Source organism: Oncorhynchus mykiss, chromosome 1 (genome assembly GCF_013265735.2).
Source record: "Oncorhynchus mykiss isolate Arlee chromosome 1, USDA_OmykA_1.1, whole genome shotgun sequence".
NCBI classification, from domain to species: Eukaryota; Metazoa; Chordata; class Actinopteri; order Salmoniformes; family Salmonidae; genus Oncorhynchus; species Oncorhynchus mykiss.
The window spans coordinates 18,528,126-18,546,747 of record NC_048565.1 but is presented as its reverse complement, the minus strand read 5'-3'; the positions used below and the strand labels follow the sequence as shown (position 1 = coordinate 18,546,747).

General features: G+C 41.8%; 1 protein-coding gene across 2 annotated transcripts in view; it reads right to left on the bottom strand.

The window, feature by feature from the left end:
* Positions 1–18,202, bottom strand: part of LOC110531985 (putative ferric-chelate reductase 1) — a 29,514-nt gene extending 11,312 nt beyond the window's left edge. Inside the window, exon 1 of one of the 2 annotated variants that reach the window (XM_036959910.1) lies at positions 18,091–18,202. In XM_036959910.1, the coding sequence (XP_036815805.1) occupies positions 18,091–18,187 (97 nt within the window). In that variant the 5' untranslated portion in view covers positions 18,188–18,202. The remainder of the gene's footprint in view (positions 1–18,090) is intronic. The other variant, XM_021615542.2, reaches the window with a different exon arrangement.
* Positions 18,203–18,622: the final 420 nt, after the last annotated feature.

Here is an 18,622-nt window from a genome sequence, read left to right as displayed (position 1 = left end):
TCTCAAGCAAGCAAGACGCACTGCTGACTGGTGTAACAACAGAAATCTTACAAAGTCGAAATAGCTCATGGGAGACCTCTTTAGAAGGTTCTAGAAACACAACAAAGTCAAAGACAGTAGACGGTCTGTCCCTTCCACTTTTCTCTCTCTTATCAAGAAGCCACTTGATTTGATGAACCTCATGTTTTAAGTCCTTTAAATCTGACTCAAAGTTCTGAGCAAAGGCAAACAGAGGCTCCTCATTCAAGAATGTTGTACTCTTTGGGTTGAGAGACTGGACCTCTTGCATTATCTCGCAATTCTTCTTTGAATAACGCCTCTGCAGCTCAGCTGTGAGACTGTCAAGCACCTGATAAAAGATAGCTCTTTGGAAGCTCTCACCATAACTTTGGTCACTATTTTTCTGTCCTACAGTGCTCATGTAACGGATGTGAAACGCTAGCTTAGTTAGCGGTGGTGCGCGCTAAATAGCGTTTCAATCGGTGATGTCACTTGCTCTGAGACCTTGAAGTAGTGGTTCCCCTTGCTCTGCAAGGGCCTCGGCTTTTGTGGAGCGATGGGTAACGATGCTTCGTGGGTGACTGTTGTTGATGTGTGCAAAGGGTCCCTGGTTCGCGCCCGGGTATGGGCGAGGGGATGGTCTATAGTTATACTGTTACACTCATCATCAATGAGTCGTGAAATCTTAAGCTTGTTTTAGGCTGTCTTTTACGCACTGTTTGTACACTTATTTTACAGTGCTCTGAAATCTCTTCAAGCTCTTTCCATAGTTCTCCAAAGTAACCCTCACTTCTGTAGTCCTGTAATGTGTATGTAAGGGCACCTACTAGATCCACAGCCCTTGTGAGGTCAAGAGAGATTGATTGGAGCATGTCAGAAAGACATTTGGCATCACCAAGCACTTTCCAAAAGGTAACCAAAAGCCCTATGGAATGTAAACCTATTTGAGAAAGAAGGCCCCTTGCCTCCACTGATCTACAGTGGGGCAAAAAACTATTTAGTCAGCCACCTATTGTGCAAGTTCTCCCACTTAAAAAGATGAGAGAGGCCTGCCATTTTTATCATAGGTACACTTCAACTATGACAGACAAAATGAGAAAAACATTTTTAAAATTAATTTATTTGCAAATGGTGGAAAATAAGTACTTGGTCACCTACAAACAAGCAAGATTTCTGGCTCTCACAGACCTGTAACTTCTTCTTTAAGAGGCTCCTCTGTCCTCCACTCGTTACCTGTATTAATGGCAACTGTTTGAACTGTTATCAGTATAAAAGACACCTGTCCACAACCTCAAACAGTCACACTCCAAACTCCACTATGGCCAAGACCAAAGAGCTGTCAAAGGACACCAGAAACAAAATTGTAGACCTGCACCAGGCTGGGAAGACTGAATCTGCAATAGGTAAGCAGCTTGGTTTGAAGAAATCAACTGTAGGAGCAATTATTAGGAAATGGAAGACATACAAGACCACTGATAATCTCCCTGGATCTGGGGCTCCACGCAAGATCTCACCCCGTGGGGTCAAAATGATCACAAGAACGGTGAGCAAAAATCCCAGAACCACACGGGGGGACCTAGTGAATGACCTGCAGAGAGCTGGGACCAAAGCAACAAAGCCTACCATCAGTAACACACTACGCCGCCAGGGACTCAAATCCTGCAGTGCCAGACGTGTCCCCCTGCTTAAGCCAGTACATGTCCAGGCCCGTCTGAAGTTTGCTAGAGAGCATTTGGATGATCCAGAAGAAGATTGGGAGAATGTCATATGGTCAGATGAAACCAATATAGAACTTTTTGGTAAAAACTCAACTCGTCGTGTTTGGAGGACAAAGAATGCTGAGTTGCATCCAAAGAACACCATACCTACTGTGAAGCACCGGGGTGGAAACATCATGCTTTGGGGCTGTTTTTCTGCAAAGGGACCAGGACGACTGATTCGTGTAAAGGAAAGAATGAATGGGGCCATGTATCGTGAGATTTTGCGTGAAAACCTCCTTCCATCAGCAAGGGCATTGAAAATGAAACGTGGCTGGGTCTTTCAGCATGACAATGATCCCAAACACACCGCCTGGGCAACGAAGGAGTGGCTTCGTAAGAAGCATTTCAAGGTCCTGGAGTGGCTTGCCAGTCTCCAGATCTCAACCCCATAGAAAATCTTTGGAGGGAGTTGAAATTCCGTGTTGCCCAGCAACAGCCGCAAAAGGTCACTGCTCTAGAGGAGATCTGCATGGAAGAATGGGCCAAAATACCAGCAACAGTGTGTGAAAACCTTGCGAAGACTTACAGAAAACGTTTGACCTCTGTCATTGCCAACAAAATGTATATAACAAAGTATTGAGGTAAACTTTTGTTATTGACCAAATACTTATTTTCTCCCATAATTTGCAAATAAATTCATAAAAAATCCTACAATATGATTTTCTGGACTTTTTCCCTAATTTTGTCTGTCATAGTTGAAGTGTACCTATGATGAAAATTACAGGCCTATCTCATCTTTTTAAGTGGGAGAACTTGCACAATTGGTGGCTGACTAAATACTTTTTTGCCCCACTGTATCACCACTATTTTCAAGTGTGATATCCTGTAGCACTCTCAGAACTGCAGGAAGCCTGTCCCTCAGATTACGGCATGCCATGTATCTGCATTCCCACTTTACATCCGTAAGTCTCTGTAGTTCCCTTGGCTTCTGTGGACAGCTCTTTCTGAACTGCAAGACACTTGAGATGAACGTACGTGTCACAACTTCTGCCAAAGTCGAAGCCTCTCCTTGTTCGGGCGGTGCTCGGCGTCGCCGGTCTTCTAGCCATCATTGATTCATTTTCCATTGGTTTTGTCTTGTCTTCCTACACACCTGGTTTCAATCCCATTCATTACCTGTTGTGTATTTAACCCTCTGTTTCCCCTCATGTATTCGTCAGAGATTGTTTGTTATTCAGTGTTGTGTTGTTTGTATTGGTGCGCGACGGGTACCCGTACCCAGTTTGTTTTATTGTTACATTTAGTGTTGGAGTTATGTTTAGTTTATTGTTATTAAATAACTCCAATACTGTTTGAGGAATTAAATTCCTATATGTTTATTACCCAATTCAATTAATACACTCAGCCCATTTCTAATGATTTGTAAGAAACTTATTTGCATAAAATGGGCAGAGACCAGTCTCAAAATCAAGCACTAGCGTTTATTCTTGAGAGTACTGAACATAATACAATTTACAACAGATTATAAACTGAAAATGACTTCATTAGGTTTCAAACTGTCCCGTCCCTCCTCCACTCCGGTACAATGGCAGTATAGTTCTCAAGCCTTCCTACATCGACCCCCACCAGTTTAGATCATTTATGACCAGGGCAAGGACTCCCTGTGTAGATAAGCATTCTAGCCAGTCTGACGATAAGTTCATTCGTTTCTACCAAGGAACAGACAGTCATTGTTCTAATTCTTGATTATAATTACACACATTATATTCAGTACTAGGATTCAAATAAAATTAATACATCTATACAGTAACATAATAGTATTCTGATTAGTCAGTCCTGATTGATTTTTTTTTCTCCATTTTTTTTGTCACCAAGATGGCATAGCAGTCAGACGTTTTTTGTCCTCGTCTTGTCGTGTCCCGTATATATAAATATTTACAACTTTCTTTGCATACCTTTTTATACATATATATTTTTCCCATAAACTCATCTTCAAAACACTCTCCTGCAACCTGCCTCACCAATTTATAGTTAAAAAAAGAAAGTAGAATTTACCTCAAATCTGTAATCCTCCATAGAAGCTAACCAGAAGCTAGCCAGAAGCTAACCAGAAGCTAGCCAGAAGCTAGCCAGAAGCTAGACAGAAGCTAGCCAGAAGCTAATCCAGAAGCTAACCAGAAGCTAGTTAGCTTCTTTACTGACTAATCGTTAGTATTCAGCTAACCACGGTTTGTGGTCATCAGCTATCCTTTAGCTCGAAAATCTATCGGCAGTTTTGTATGGCGCGGCTCGGACCAGAACATACCGGACCTATTTTTCTCTCCATGTCCCCGGATTTCAACTGCAAGCTCTGGACATTTATACCTGGATCTCGCAGCTAGCTAGATGCTATCCGTGTGACTATCGGCTTACGTCGATTCCGGAGCAAACATCAATTATTCCGGAGCTAGCCAGCTGAAGAGTTCCATCAGTCACTCCTGGGCTACAATCACCTATCCGGGCCCGTTTTACTGCCAACGCAGAGCCCCACCGGGCCTTCACAACTGGACTACCGACGTTATCTGCCCGAGGGAGTTATCCAGCTGGCTCCTCCGTCGGGATGTTACCTGAACGCCCATCTGCGGTCCGCTAATCGTTAGGTCTATTCAGATAGCAGCTGATGAGACCGCTATCGGACAATTTTTTTTATTTTTTCTTGGGCCTCTATAACTATGTCTATTATTTTTTTTGCGAATTGGATTGATCCCCTCTACCACACGGAACCCCACTAATCCTACCGTCGGAAACGCATGAGGTGGCTAAAAACAGACCTCCATCCTATGCTAGCTTGCTACCGATGGCCCGGCTAGCTGTCTGAATCGGCGTGACGCCAACCAACCTCACTACTCACTGGACCCTTTTGATCACTCGACTAAGCATGCCTCTCCTTAATGTCAATATGCCTTGTCCATTGCTGTTCTGGTTAGTTTTATTGGCTTATTTCACTGTAGAGCCTCTAGTCATGCTCACTATACCTTATCCAACCTATTAGTTCCACCACCCACACATGCAATGACATCTCCTGGTTTCAATGATGTTTCTAGAGACAATATCTCTCTCATCATCACTCAATACCTAGGTTTACCTCCACTGTATTCACATCCTACCATAACTTTGTCTGTACATTATACCTTGAAGCTATTTTATCGCCCCCAGAAACCTCCTTTTACTCTCTGTTCCAGACGTTCTAGATGACCAATTCTCATTGCTTTTAGCCGTACCCTTATCCTACTCCTACTCTTTTCCTCTGGTGATGTAGAGGTGAATCCAGGCCCTGCAGTGCCTAGCTCCACACCTTTTCGCCTGGTGCTCTCTTTTGATGATTTCTGTAACCGTAATAGCCTTGGTTTCATGCATGTTAACATTAGAAGCCTCCTCCCTAAGTTTGTTTTATTCACTGCTTTAGCACACTCTGCCAACCCAGATGTTCTAGCTGTGTCTGAATCCTGGCTTAGGAAGACCACCAAAAATTCTGAAATTTTCATCCCAAACTACAACATTTTCAGACAAGATAGAACTGCCAAAGGGGGCGGTGTTGCAATCTACTGCAAAGATAGCCTGCAAGAGTTCTGTCCTACTATCCAGGTCTGTACCCAAACAATTTGAACTTCTACTTTTAAAAATCCACCTCTCTAAAAACAAGTCTCTCACCGTTGCCGCCTGCTATAGACCACCCTCTGCCCCCAGCTGTGCTCTGGACACCATATGTGAACTGATTGCCCCCCATCTATCTTCAGAGCTTGTGCTGCTAGGCGACCTAAACTGGAACATGCTTAACACCCCAGCCATCCTACAATCTAAGCTTCATGCCCTCAATCTCACACAAATTATCAATGAACCTACCAGGTACCTCCCCAAAGCCGTAAACACGGGCACCCTCATAGATATCATCCTAACCAACTTGCCCTCTGAATACACCTCTGCTGTCTTCAACCAAGATATCAGCGATCACTGCCTCATTGCCTGCATCCGTAATGGGTCAGCGGTCAAACGACCTCCACTCATCACTGTCAAACGCTCCCTGAAACAGTTCAGCGAGCAGGCCTTTCTAATCGACCTGGCCGGGGTATCCTGGAAGGTTATTGATCTCAGTAGAGGAAGCCTGGTTATTTTTTTAAAATGCCTTCCTAACCATCTTAAATAAGCATGCCCCATTCAAGAAATTTAGAACCAGGAACAGATATAGCCCTTGGTTCTCCCCAGACCTGACTGCCCTTAACCAACACAAAAACATCCTATGGCGTTCTGCATTAGCATCGAACAGCCCCCGTGATATGCAGCTGTTCAGGGAAGCTAGAAACCATTATTTATACACAGGCAGTTAGAACAACCAAGGCTAGCTTTTTCAAGCAGAAATTTGCTTCCTGCAACACTAACTCAAACAAGTTATGGGACATTGTAAAGTCCATGGAGAAGAAGAACACCTCCTCCCAGCTGCCCACTGCACTGAAGATAGGAAACACTGTCACCACTGATAAATCCACTATAATTGAGAATTTCAATAAGCATTTTTCTACGGCTGGCCATGCTTTCCACCTGGCTAGACAATCTGGACCCTTTCTTTCTAAAATCATCTGCCGAAATTGTTGCCACCCCTATTACTAGCCTGTTCAACCTCTCGTGTCGTCTGAGATTCCCAAAGATTGGAAAGCAACTGCGGTCATCCCCCTCTTCAGGGGGGGGGGGGGGGCGACACTCTTGACCCAAACTGCTACAGACCTATATCTATCCTACCCTGCCTTTCTAAGGTCTTCGAAAGCCAAGTCAACAAACATATTACCGACCATTTCGAATCTCACCCTACCTTCTCTGCTATGCAATCTGGTTTCAGAGCTGGTCATGGGTGCACCTCAGCCAACCTCAAGGTCCTAAACGATATCTTAACCGCCATCGATAAGAAACATTACTGTGCAGCCGTATTCATTGATCTGGCCAAGGCTTTCGACTCTGTCAATCACCACATCCTCATCGGCAGACTCAACAGCCTTGGTTTCTCAAATGTTTGCCTTGCCTGGTTCACCAACTACTTCTCTGATAGAGTTCAGTGTGTCAAATCGGAGGGTCTGCTGTCCGGACCTCTGGCAGTCTCTATGGGGGTGCCACAGGGTTCAATTCTTGGACCGACTCTCTTCTCTGTATACATCAATGATGTCGCTCTTGCTGCTGCTGAGTCTGATCCACCTCTACGCAGACGACACCATTCTGTATACTTCTGGCCCTTCTTTGGACACTGTGTTAACAACCCTCCAGGCAAGCTTCAATGCCATACAACTCTCCTTCCATGGCCTCCAATTGCTCTTAAATACAAGTAAAACTAAATGCATGCTCTTCAACCGATCACTGCCTGCACCTGCCCGCCTGTCCAACATCACTATTCTGGACGGCTCTGACTTAGAATACGTGGACAACTACAAATACCTAGGTGTCTGGTTAGACTGTAAACTCTCCTTCCAGACCCACATCAAACATCTCCAATCCAAAGTTAATTCTAGAATTGGATTCCTATTTCGCAACAAAGCATCCTTCACTCATGCTGCCAAACATACTCTTGTAAAACTGACCATCCTATTGTTACTGTAATTTAATTATGCCAATGTGCTTTCATCAATTGAAAGCCCTAATCTATTTTATGAGAATTTGTAAGATTTCTTGTTTGCATAAAATAGACGCAGACCAGTCTTTCAATAATAGGTAATAGAATTTATTCTCGGAGCGCGCTACCACTTAAACACGTGCAGCAGTTTATATTCAGATTATGACGTCATTTCACTGCTTTAACAGAATCCCCTCCTCTCGACCGGGACAAAGTAAGGTGAAAAGTTCATTCTAACTTACTAACACACTCCCAGATAACTTTTGACCCCTCAACATTATCGATCACCACTGAACTGACAGTTTTAATTAACAGACAATCTAGGAATGCACTCACTGCCTTATCTAAAAACCCCAGAGCTAAGTTTCAGTAGGGTCAACCATAGGCTAACGACCTTATGTGTTTACACAGTCCCCAACCCATTTGTTTCTGCCTAGTTGGAATGGTGTTCATTAACTTTTTATTACTCCTTGTCCGTGTCACACAATCCCTTCTTATGAACTCATTTTGTCAATCACTTATAAAACAAAGTATAAGTTTACCTAGTTACAATTCTATTTAAAATGGGGATATTGTTTATTCATTTATCCATAATAAATTCAACATCTACCAATCCTCGACTTCGGCGATGTCATTTATAAAATAGCCTCCAATACCCTACTCAACAAATTGGATGCAGTCTATCACAGTGCCATCCGTTTTGTCACCAAAGCCCCATATATTACCCACCATTGCGACCTGTACGCTCTCGTTGGCTGGCCCTCGCTTCATACTCATCGCCAAACCCACTGGCTCTATGTCATCTACAAGACCCTGCTAGGTAAAGTCCCCCCTTATCTCAGCTCGCTGGTCACCATAGCATCATCAACCTGTAGCACACGCTCCAGCAGGTATATCTCTCTGGTCACCCCCAAAACCAATTCTTTCTTTGGCTGCCTCTCCTTCCAGTTCCCTGCTGCCAATGACTGGAACAAACTACAAAAATCTCTGAAACTGGAAACACTTATCTCCCTTACTAGCTTTAAGCACCAACTGTCAGAGCAGCTCACAGATTACTGCACCTGTACATAGCCCACCTATAATTTAGCCCAAACAACTACCTCTTTGTATTTATTTTATTTATTTTGCTCCTTTGCACCCCATTATTTTTATTTCTACTTTGCACATTCTTCCACTGCAAATCTACCATTCCAGTGTTTTACTTGCTATATTGTATTTACTTTGCCACCATGGCATTTGTTTTGCCTTTACCTCCCTTAGGAGGACTAAAATGCAGCGTGGTTAGTGTTCAACATCTTTAATATAGACGATAAACGAGAACACTACAAAATACAAAACAATAAATGTGAAAACTGAAACAGTCAACATCTTTAATGCAATGTGCAATGGCACAAAGACAGAAGACAACCACCCACAAAGTACCCACAGAATATGGCTGCCCAAATATGTTTCCAAATCAGAGACATCAATAGACAGCTGCCTCTAATTGAGAACCAATCTAGGCAACCATAGACATACAAACTACCTAGAAATGTGACAGCCCCATAAACATACAAAACCCCCTAGACCAGACAAAACACATAAATCCCCCATGTCACACCCTGACCTAACCAAAATAATAAAGAAAACAAAGATAACTAAGGCCAGGGCGTGACACTTGTTTCTACTGTATTATTGACTGCATGTTTGTTTTACTCCATGTGTAACTCTGTGTCGTTGTATGTGTCGAACTGCTTTGCTTTATCTTGGCCAGGTCGCAATGTAAATGAGAACTTGTTCTCAACTTGCCAACCTGGTTAAATAAAGGTGAAATAAATAAAATAAATAAATTGAAATGTATGCATAGTCATTATTAATAAAAAAATCCCTTAACAATTACATTCAGTTTGATTTTCCTGCGCCTGACTTCCCATACACACGACTCTGACAGTACGAGCCAGATACAAAGTTATAAAGCTTCTGCAGGAGAGCAAAAAAGTTAACTGCCTCGGGCACTGATTTTACAGCATCGACAAGAACCAAATTCAAACAATGTTCATTGCAGTGCACATAAAATGCAAATCTTGCACTGTTTTTAATCTGTGCAGACACACTAGAATGCTTTCCGCTCATGACAGGTGCACCATCATAGCCTTGCCCCACAAGATTATTTCTGCAGTCCAGACCATGTTTTTCAAGGCAATCAATTATCATTTTTGTGAGACCTGCTGCATATAAGCTTTCAGCTGACTGAAAGTGTAAAAAGCTTTTGTGGATGGCCCCGTTGTAATAGTACCTCACAACTGAAGACATTTGCTTTTTTTAAAATTTTTCTTTGGTTTCATCTGCAATTACACTAAAAACTTCACTTTCTTTTACTACTCTTATTATTTAACTTTGTACCTTCTCAGCTCTCAAGAATTTCGTTCTGGATTTGGTGGCTTGAGTACTTAGCATTGCCACATGCATTAATCTTTTTCTCTATGAGAGGGTCATGCTTTGCTATTTCTTCTACGATTGTCAAAAAATTACCCTTGTGCGAGTCAGACTCTCGATTAGCTCTCTGCGCTATATTTTGAGTGGCAGTTAATAGGAGCACATCTGCAATTGTTTGTATGTAAATACAGTTTTCCTCCACTTTTTCCGGTCCTCACTTATGACTTCTAACATTGAAGAGTTGCTGATATAGCCCTTTTATGCTGATTCCAAGCATACATAGCATTGATATGATGCTCTGCCTTCGAATGGAGCTTACAAGGGACATACAAGTGTCTTATATCGGTTAAAAGCTTAAAGTCTTGTTCCTCTAACTGCATTATCAGATTTACAATAGGCTTTATAGCGAAAGCATGCCATGTGATTGTTTGAGGACGGCGCCCCGCATCAAAATATTTCAACTAGCACAGGCTTCATAAAATCTCAAATAGCAATTAAATATTCACTTTTTTATAATCTTCCTCTGATGTGCAATCCAAAGGGTGCAACATGTATGGTAATTTTGTGAGATAAAAATCGTTCTTTATATCCCAAAAAGTACATTTAGTTGGAGCCATCGATTTGAGTAATCCACTCGTTCAACATGCAGAGAAAGGAATCGAAAAAGCTACTGCTAAACTCTATTACAAGCTGAAGCTAAACTTCAATTCTGAACTGGGCATGTGACTGACTGCCTGGTGGATGCTCTGAACTGGTGGTGGTATACTGAGTCCTTGTGAATTCTGACTACACTGACTCTGACTAGCCTCAGGCAGGGAGCTGCTCTGGGGTCCGGTGGTGATGCAAGGGCTCGGGTCTGCTTGCACCTGATCTGACGGATTGTGCTTCTTTAAAAATAAGTCTGATATCTCTTCCTTTATTGTCATGTTTAATTGACCCTATGCAAAAATAAGACCGTCTATGGTTACATCTAAGCATCCAATTATCCACATTTTAGTCCAAACTCAATCTTAATTACAAATCTCCATTATCATAACTATACCTTAAAATCAACTACCAGCCTTAGTTATTAGTCAGATCATGGCTAGCCCCACTCTGCGGGTAAGTAACTTAGCTAGCTATAATTTCTTAGCGTGTTTGCTATCACAAATCTGCAAATTGTGGTAATCATGAGAGTAACGTTAACAGATTGATAACAATTCTGCATTTAACTGAGTTAATGGATTTCAAATTGCTGAATGTTAACTTGCTGAACCCTGACAACTGTAGCCTACTAGTTCCCCCACATATGCTTAACACCCTGGCTGTCCTACAATCTAAGCTAGATGCAACAATCTCACACAAATTATCAAGGAACCTTCCAGGTACAACCCCAAATTCGTAAACATGGGCACCCCCATAGATATCATCCAAATCACCAAATTTGGTAGATTAATTCAAATTCCTATTTCTTACATACAGTGGGGCAAAAAAGTATTTAGTCAGCCACCAATTGTGCAAGTTCTCCCACTAAAAAAGATGAGAGGCCCGTCTGAAGTTTGCTAGAGAGCATTTGGATGATCCAGAAGAAGATTGGGAGAATGTCATATGGTCAGATGAAACCAAAATATAACTTTTTGGTAAAAACTCAACTCGTTGTGTTTGGAGGACAAAGAATGATGAGTTGCATCCAAAGAACACCATACCTACTGTGAAGCACGGGGGTGGAAACATCATGCTTTGGGGCTGTTTTTCTGTAAAGGGACCAGGACGACTGATCCGTGTAAAGGAAACAATGAATGGGGCCATGTATTGTGAGATGTTGAGTGAAAACCTTCTTCCATCAGCAAGGGCATTGAAGATGAAATGTGGCTGGGTCTTTCAGCATGACAATGATCCCAAACACACCGCCCGGGCAACGAAGGAGGGGCTTCGTAAGAAGCATTTCAAGGTCCTGGAGTGGCTTAGCCAGTCTCCAGATCTCAACCCCATAAAAAATCTTTGGAGGGAGTTGAAAGTCCATGTTGCCCAGCAACAGCCGCAAAACATCACTGCTCTAGAGGAGATCTGCATGGAGGAATGGGCCAAAATACCAGCGACAGTGTGTGAAAACCTTGTGAAGACTTACAGAAAACGTTTGACCAAATAGGGTATATAACAAAGTATTGATAAACTTTTGTTATTGACCAAATACTTATTTTCCACCATAATTTGTAAATAAATTCATTAAAAATCCTACAATGTGATTTTCAGGATTTTTTTTCAAATTTTGTCTGTCATAGTTGAAGTGTACCTATGATGAAAATTACAGGCCTCTCTCATCTTTTTAAGTGGGAGAACTTGTACAATTGGTGGCTGACTAAATACTTTTTTGCCCCACTGTATCTGACTGATCTGACCTTGACATTCCACAGTTCCTGAAATAGTTCCACAAACAGGTGTAAGTAGCCAAGTGTGATCCCACTTCTGACACTCGTGTAATGAAATCAAATAAAATGTTACTCTTCACATGCTTCATAAACAACAGGTGTAGACTAACAGTGAAATGCTTACTTACGGGTCCTTTGTCAAAAATGCAGAGATAAAGAAAATAGAGAAATAATGGAAACGTTGTAATAGTAATAATAAATACACAATTGCCCTCTAATTACACCTCTGCTGTTTTCAACCAGGATCTCAGCGATCACTGCCTCATTGACTGTGTCCGTTATGGGTCCGCGTTCAAACGACCACCCCCTGTCAATGTCAAAGACTTCTGCGAACAGGCCTTTCTAATTGACCTGGCCCGGGTATCCTGGAAGGATATTAACCTCATCCCGTCAATAGAGAATGCCTGGTTGTTCTTTAAATGTGCTTTCCTCGCCATCTTAAATAAGCATGGTCCTTTCAAAAAATGTAGAACTAAGAACAGATATAGCCCTTGGTTCACGCCAGACTTGACTTCCCTTGACCAGCACAAAAACATCCTGTGGCGTACTGCACTAGCATCGAATAGCCCCCGCGATATGCACCTTTTCAGGGCAATATACACAGTCAGTTAATATCTGTTGTGACTAGGGGGCAGTATTTTCATTTTTGGAAAAAAAAACGTTCCCGTAGTAAACGAGATATTTTGTCAGGACAAGATGCTAGAATAGGCATATAATTGACAGCTTAGGATAGAAAACACTCTAAAGTTTCCAAAACTGTAAAGATATTGTCTGTGAGTATAACAGAACTGATGTTGCAGGTGAAAGCCTGAGAAAAATCCAATCCGGAAGTGCCCCATGTTTTGAAAGCGCTGCGTTCCAATGAGTCCCTATTGAGCAGTGAATGGGCCATCAACCAGATCACTCTTTCTCCGTATTCCCGAAGGTATCTACAGCATTGTGACGTAGTTTTACGCATTTATGTTGAAGAATACCCATAAGTGGCTACATTGCGCAAGTGGTCACCTGATGCTGCCATAGAGATTCTCGCGTAAAATACAGAGGTAGCCATTACTCCAATCGGTCCTACTGAAAAACGAATTGTCCCGATGGATATAGTATCGAATAGATATTTGAAAAACACCTTGAGGTTTGATTATAAACAACGTTTGCCATGTTTCTGTCGATATTATGGAGCTAATTTTGAATATTTTTCGCCGTTTTCGTGACTGCAATTTCCGGGCGATTTCTCAGCCAAACGTGGAGAACAAACGGAGCTATTTCGCCTACAAAAATAATATTTTTGGAAAAAAGGAACATTTGCTATCTAACTGGGAGTCTCGTGAGTGAAATCATCCAAAGCTCATCAAAGGTAAACAATTTAATTTGATTGCTTTTCTGATTTCCGTGACCAAGTTACCTGCTGCAAGCTGGACAAAATGCTATGCTAGGCTATCGATAAACTTACACAAATGCTTGTCTAGCTTTGGCTGTAAAGCATATTTTGAAAATCTGAGTTGACAGGGTGATTAACAAAGGCTAAGCTGTGTCTCAATATATTTCATTTGTGATTTTCATGAATAGGAATATTTTCTAGGGATATTTATGTCCGTTGCGTTATGCTAATTAGTTTCAGGCGATGATTACGCTCCCGCATGCGGGATGGGGAGTCACTAGAGGTTTTAAGAAAGCAATGGCTAGCTTTTTCAAACAGAAATTTCCATCCTGCAGCACTAATTCCAAAAAGTTTTGGGACACTGTAAAGTCCATGGAGAATAAGAGCACCTCCTCCCAGCTGCCCACTGCACTGAGGCTAGGAAACACTGTCACCACCAATAAATCCACGATAATCGAGAATTTCAATAAGCATTTTTCTATGGCTGGCCATGCTTTCCACCTGGCTACCCTAACCTCGGCCAACAGCTCTGCACCTCTGGCCCAAGCCCCCCGCTTCTCCTTCACCAAAATCCAGACAGCTGATGTTCTGAAAGAGCTGCAAAATCTGTATCCCTACAAATCAGCTGGGCTAGACAATCTGGACCCTCTCTTCCTAAAATTATCCGCCGCCATTGTTGCAACCCTTATTACTAGTCTGTTCAACCTCTCTTTCGTATCGTCTGAGATTCCTAAATATTGGAAAGCGGCCACAGTCATCCCCCTCTTCAAAGGGGGAGACACTCTAGACCCAAATTGTTACAGACCTATATCCATCCGGCCCTGCCTTTCTAAAGTCTTCGAAACCCAAGTGAAGGAACAGATCACCGACCATTTTGAATCCCACCGTACCTTCTCCGCTATGCAATCCGGATTCTGGGCTGGTCATGGGTCCAAAACTATATCATTATCGCCATCGATAAATACTGTACTGTGCAAGGCTTTCGACTCTGTCAATCACCTCATTCTTATCGGCAGACTCAACAGCCTTGGTTTCTCTAATGACTGACTCGCCTGGTTCACCAACTACTTCTCAGATAGAGTTCAGTGTGTCAAATCGGAGGGTCTGTTGTCCGGACCTCTGGCAGTCTCTATGGGGGTGCCACAGGATTCAATTCTCAGGCCGACTCTTTTCTCTGTATATATATCAATGATGTCGCTCTTGCTGCGGGTGATTCTCTGATGCACCTCTATGCAGATGACACCATTCTATATACATCGGGCCCTTCTTTGGACACTTAACAAACCTCCAAACGAGCTTCAACACCATACAACACATCTTCTGTGGCCTCCAACTGCTCTTAAATGCTAGTAAAATTAAATGCATGCTCTTCAACCGATCACTGCCCTTACCCACCCGCCCGACTAGCATCACTACGCTGGACGGTTCTGACTTAGAATATGTGCGCAACTATAAATACCTAGGTGTCTGGTTAGACTGTAAACTCTCCTTCGACTCACATTAAGCATCTCCAATCCAAAATTAAATCTCAAATTGGCTTCCTATTTCGCAACAAAGCCTCCTTCACCCATGCAGCCAAACATACCCTAGCAAAACTGACTATCCTACCTATCCTTGACTTCGGTGATGTCATTTACAAAATAGCCTCTAACACTCTACTCAGCAAATTGGATGCAGTCCATCACAGTTCCATCCGTTTTGTTACCAAAGCCCCATATAGTACAACCTACCACTGCGACCTGTATGCTCTCGTTGGCTGGTCCTCTTTTCATATTCGTCGCCAAACCCACTGGCTCCAGGTCATCTATAAGTCTTTGCTAGGTAAAGCTCCGCCTTATCTCAGCTCACTGGTCACCATAGCAACAACCACCCGTAGCACACGCTCCAGCAGGTATATTTCACTGGTCATTCCCAAAGCCAACACCTTGTTGGGCCACCTTTCCTTCCAGTTCTCTGCTGCAAATGACTAGAATGAATTGCAAAAATCACTGAAGTTGGAGACTTATATCTCCCTCACTAACTTTAAGCGACAGCTGTCAGAGCAGCTTACCGATCGCTGCAGCTGTACACAGCCCATCTGTAAATAGCCCATCCAACCAATTACGAACCTAATCCCCATTTTTGTTTTTCTGCTCTTTTGCACACCAGTATTTCTTCTTGCACATCCTCATCTGCACATCTATCACTCCACGGTAAATTGCTAAATTGTAATTACTTCACCACTATGGCCTATTTATGTTATAATGTTATAATTCTCACTTCCTCGTCCTCAATTTAAAAACGTCAACAAGGGGCTACTGCCAGTAGCGAATGACATTTTGGGGTGTCCAGTGCCACCCCGGACACACCTCTGGCTCCGCCCCTGTTTGTAAGCTCATGATAAGTAATGGAAATAAGTTTAATAATTGGTGTTAATATAATTCATGAAAGCACACCATTGAATATGATCAATCAATAAAAAAACTACATATCAGTCATTATCGGAATGACCCTTCAGTACATGTCTGTGGTGCTGCGTGTGTGCCATTGAGAGTGGGTGGGCCGTTGCCCGAGGAGAGAGAGTGCATCATTTCAGCAGCAGGTTGAAATAATGACTGAGACTAACAACTTGCTGTGCATAGAGCTCCCCTGAAACATGAATAGTTGCAACACAATTTCACACTCAATTCGTGGAAATATGTACAAAAGGTTTCAGCAGTTTTGGTGTGTTTTTGTGGAGCCTACATTACACAATTTGCTTCAATGCATTTAATACAAGGCTCCACTTTTTTGTTTACATTACACCATTTCTTTCTTAATGCATTTTACACGAGGCTATTTCGAATTTTATGAGGGTTGCCAGACTGGAGACAAAGACATATCATTATTTACATTTTTTGGTATCATAAAGGTATTTGATTGGGGAATGGGGACACAAATGCTCACCTTGTTTGTATTCATGTTATAGACAACTTTGACTTTTGTATTAATTATTTTGTATAAAATATTTGTGTTTATTTACATCCTATGGGGTTTAAGATAAAGGGAACAGTGGTATAGGAGAGTATGAAATGAAAAAAAAGCTTTGATTCTAGGCCGTAGAAAATCCTACATCCATCTCATTAGATCAGAACAGGATATGTGAAGTGAGCACTAATGGCCATTGCCATGAAAGCCTCTGGGCAGACGCAGTAGGCATATAATGCTGGCTTATGCTTTGTTACAATAGCCTAAGTATATAAAATGACTGACACGGCTGTAATAATCATCATGAAACGACCTTGGAAGTGCCATAAGTGTCAGCCAACATAATTCATTATTTTACATTAACTGATTTATTGAATGAGGGGATAATTTTATAAAGACAAAAGTACTTGGTAGGGGTGGCAACCATCCTCCAAGATAGCTACAGGGCTGGATCAAAAGCCAAGCCTGCACACCCAGAATCTCTCCAGGGGCGGCAGGGTAGCCTAGTGGTTAGACCGTTCGACTAGTAACCGGAAGTTCAAACCCCCGAGCTGACAAGGTACTAATCTGTCGTTCTGCCCCTGAACAGGCAGTTAACCCACTGTTCCTAGGCCGTCATTGAAAATAAGAATTTGTTCTTAACTGACTTGCCTAGTTAAATAAAGGTAAAAATAAAAATAAATAAAGATGGAGGGTTGACCACATGTTCTATGTGGGGAGCTAATTGCCTTGATCAAGGGCACAACGGCAGTAGATGGTAAGTCAACATGGGATCAGACACAGCAGCTTTCCCGTGTCAATAATGCTTACTTTTTCATGTATGCCATAATATTAATAGTCATGAAAATTTGGTTAAAAGTCATGGAGAAGTAAACACTCAGTGGTCACTATAGCATAACGGCATTTGTGAATTTCAGTGAACATAGTCTAATGGACTGACTTGGAAAAAGACAGCTCCTGCACTTATTCCATCCCAAGTCAAGGACTGGGTGGCAATTGGAGACAGTCAGCGACAGTACATTCCACAGTGGTGTAAAGTATTTAGGTAAAAAAAAAGTTTAAAGTACTACTTAAGTCGTTTTTGGGGGGTATCCGTACTTTACTTTTTAAATTTGACAACTTTTACTTTACTACATTCCCAATGAAAATAATGTACTTTTTACTTCATATTTTTTCCCTGACACCCAAAAGTACTCTTTATATTTTGAATGCTTAGCAGGACAGGAAAATGGTCTAATTCACACATCAAGAGAACACCCCTGGTCTTCCCTACTGCCTCTGATCTGGTGGACTCACCAAACAGGAATACTTAATTTTCCCCTGGCTATCTGTACATTTAAAAAACAAGAACATGGTTCCTTATGGTTGGCTTAATATAAGAAACTTGAAATTATTTATACTTTTGATACTTAAGTATATTTCAAACTAAATACTTTGACTTTTACTCAAGTTGGATTTTACTGGGAGTCTTTCACTTGTACTTGTAATTTTCTATTGAGGTATCTTTACTTTTACTCAAGTATGACAATTGGGTACTTTTTCCACCATATCTAAGGCTGATAATGGAATGAAAAACAGAAAAACTGAATTAAAGAAAATTGTTTTATGTCTTACCTTGTTTAAGGAAGGAGTATCGTACCTTGCCAATGCGACTGAAAATGGAATGCCAATAAGGAAGTATGCCAAAGAGCTGTGCAAACAGACATGACATTTCAAAATCGTAGTAGATAGAAATTCCGGGTCAAATCACCAAATTTGGTAGATGAATTCCAATTCCTATTTCTTACATATTTGACTGATCTGACCTTGACATTCCACAGTTCCTGAAATAGTTCCACAAACAGGTGTAAGTAGCCAAGTGTGATCCCACTTCTGACACTAGTGTAATGAAATCAAATAAAATGTTACTCTTCACATGCTTCGTAAACAACAGGTGTAGACTAACAGTGAAATGCTTACTTACGGGCCCTTTGTCAACAATGCAGAGATAAAGAAAATAGAGAAATAATGGAAACGTGGTAATAGTAATAATAAATACACAATGAGTAACGATAACTTGGCTATATACACATGATACCAGTACAGGGTCAATGTTCAAGGGTATGAGTTAATTGAGGTAGATACACTACTAAAGTATTTGGACACC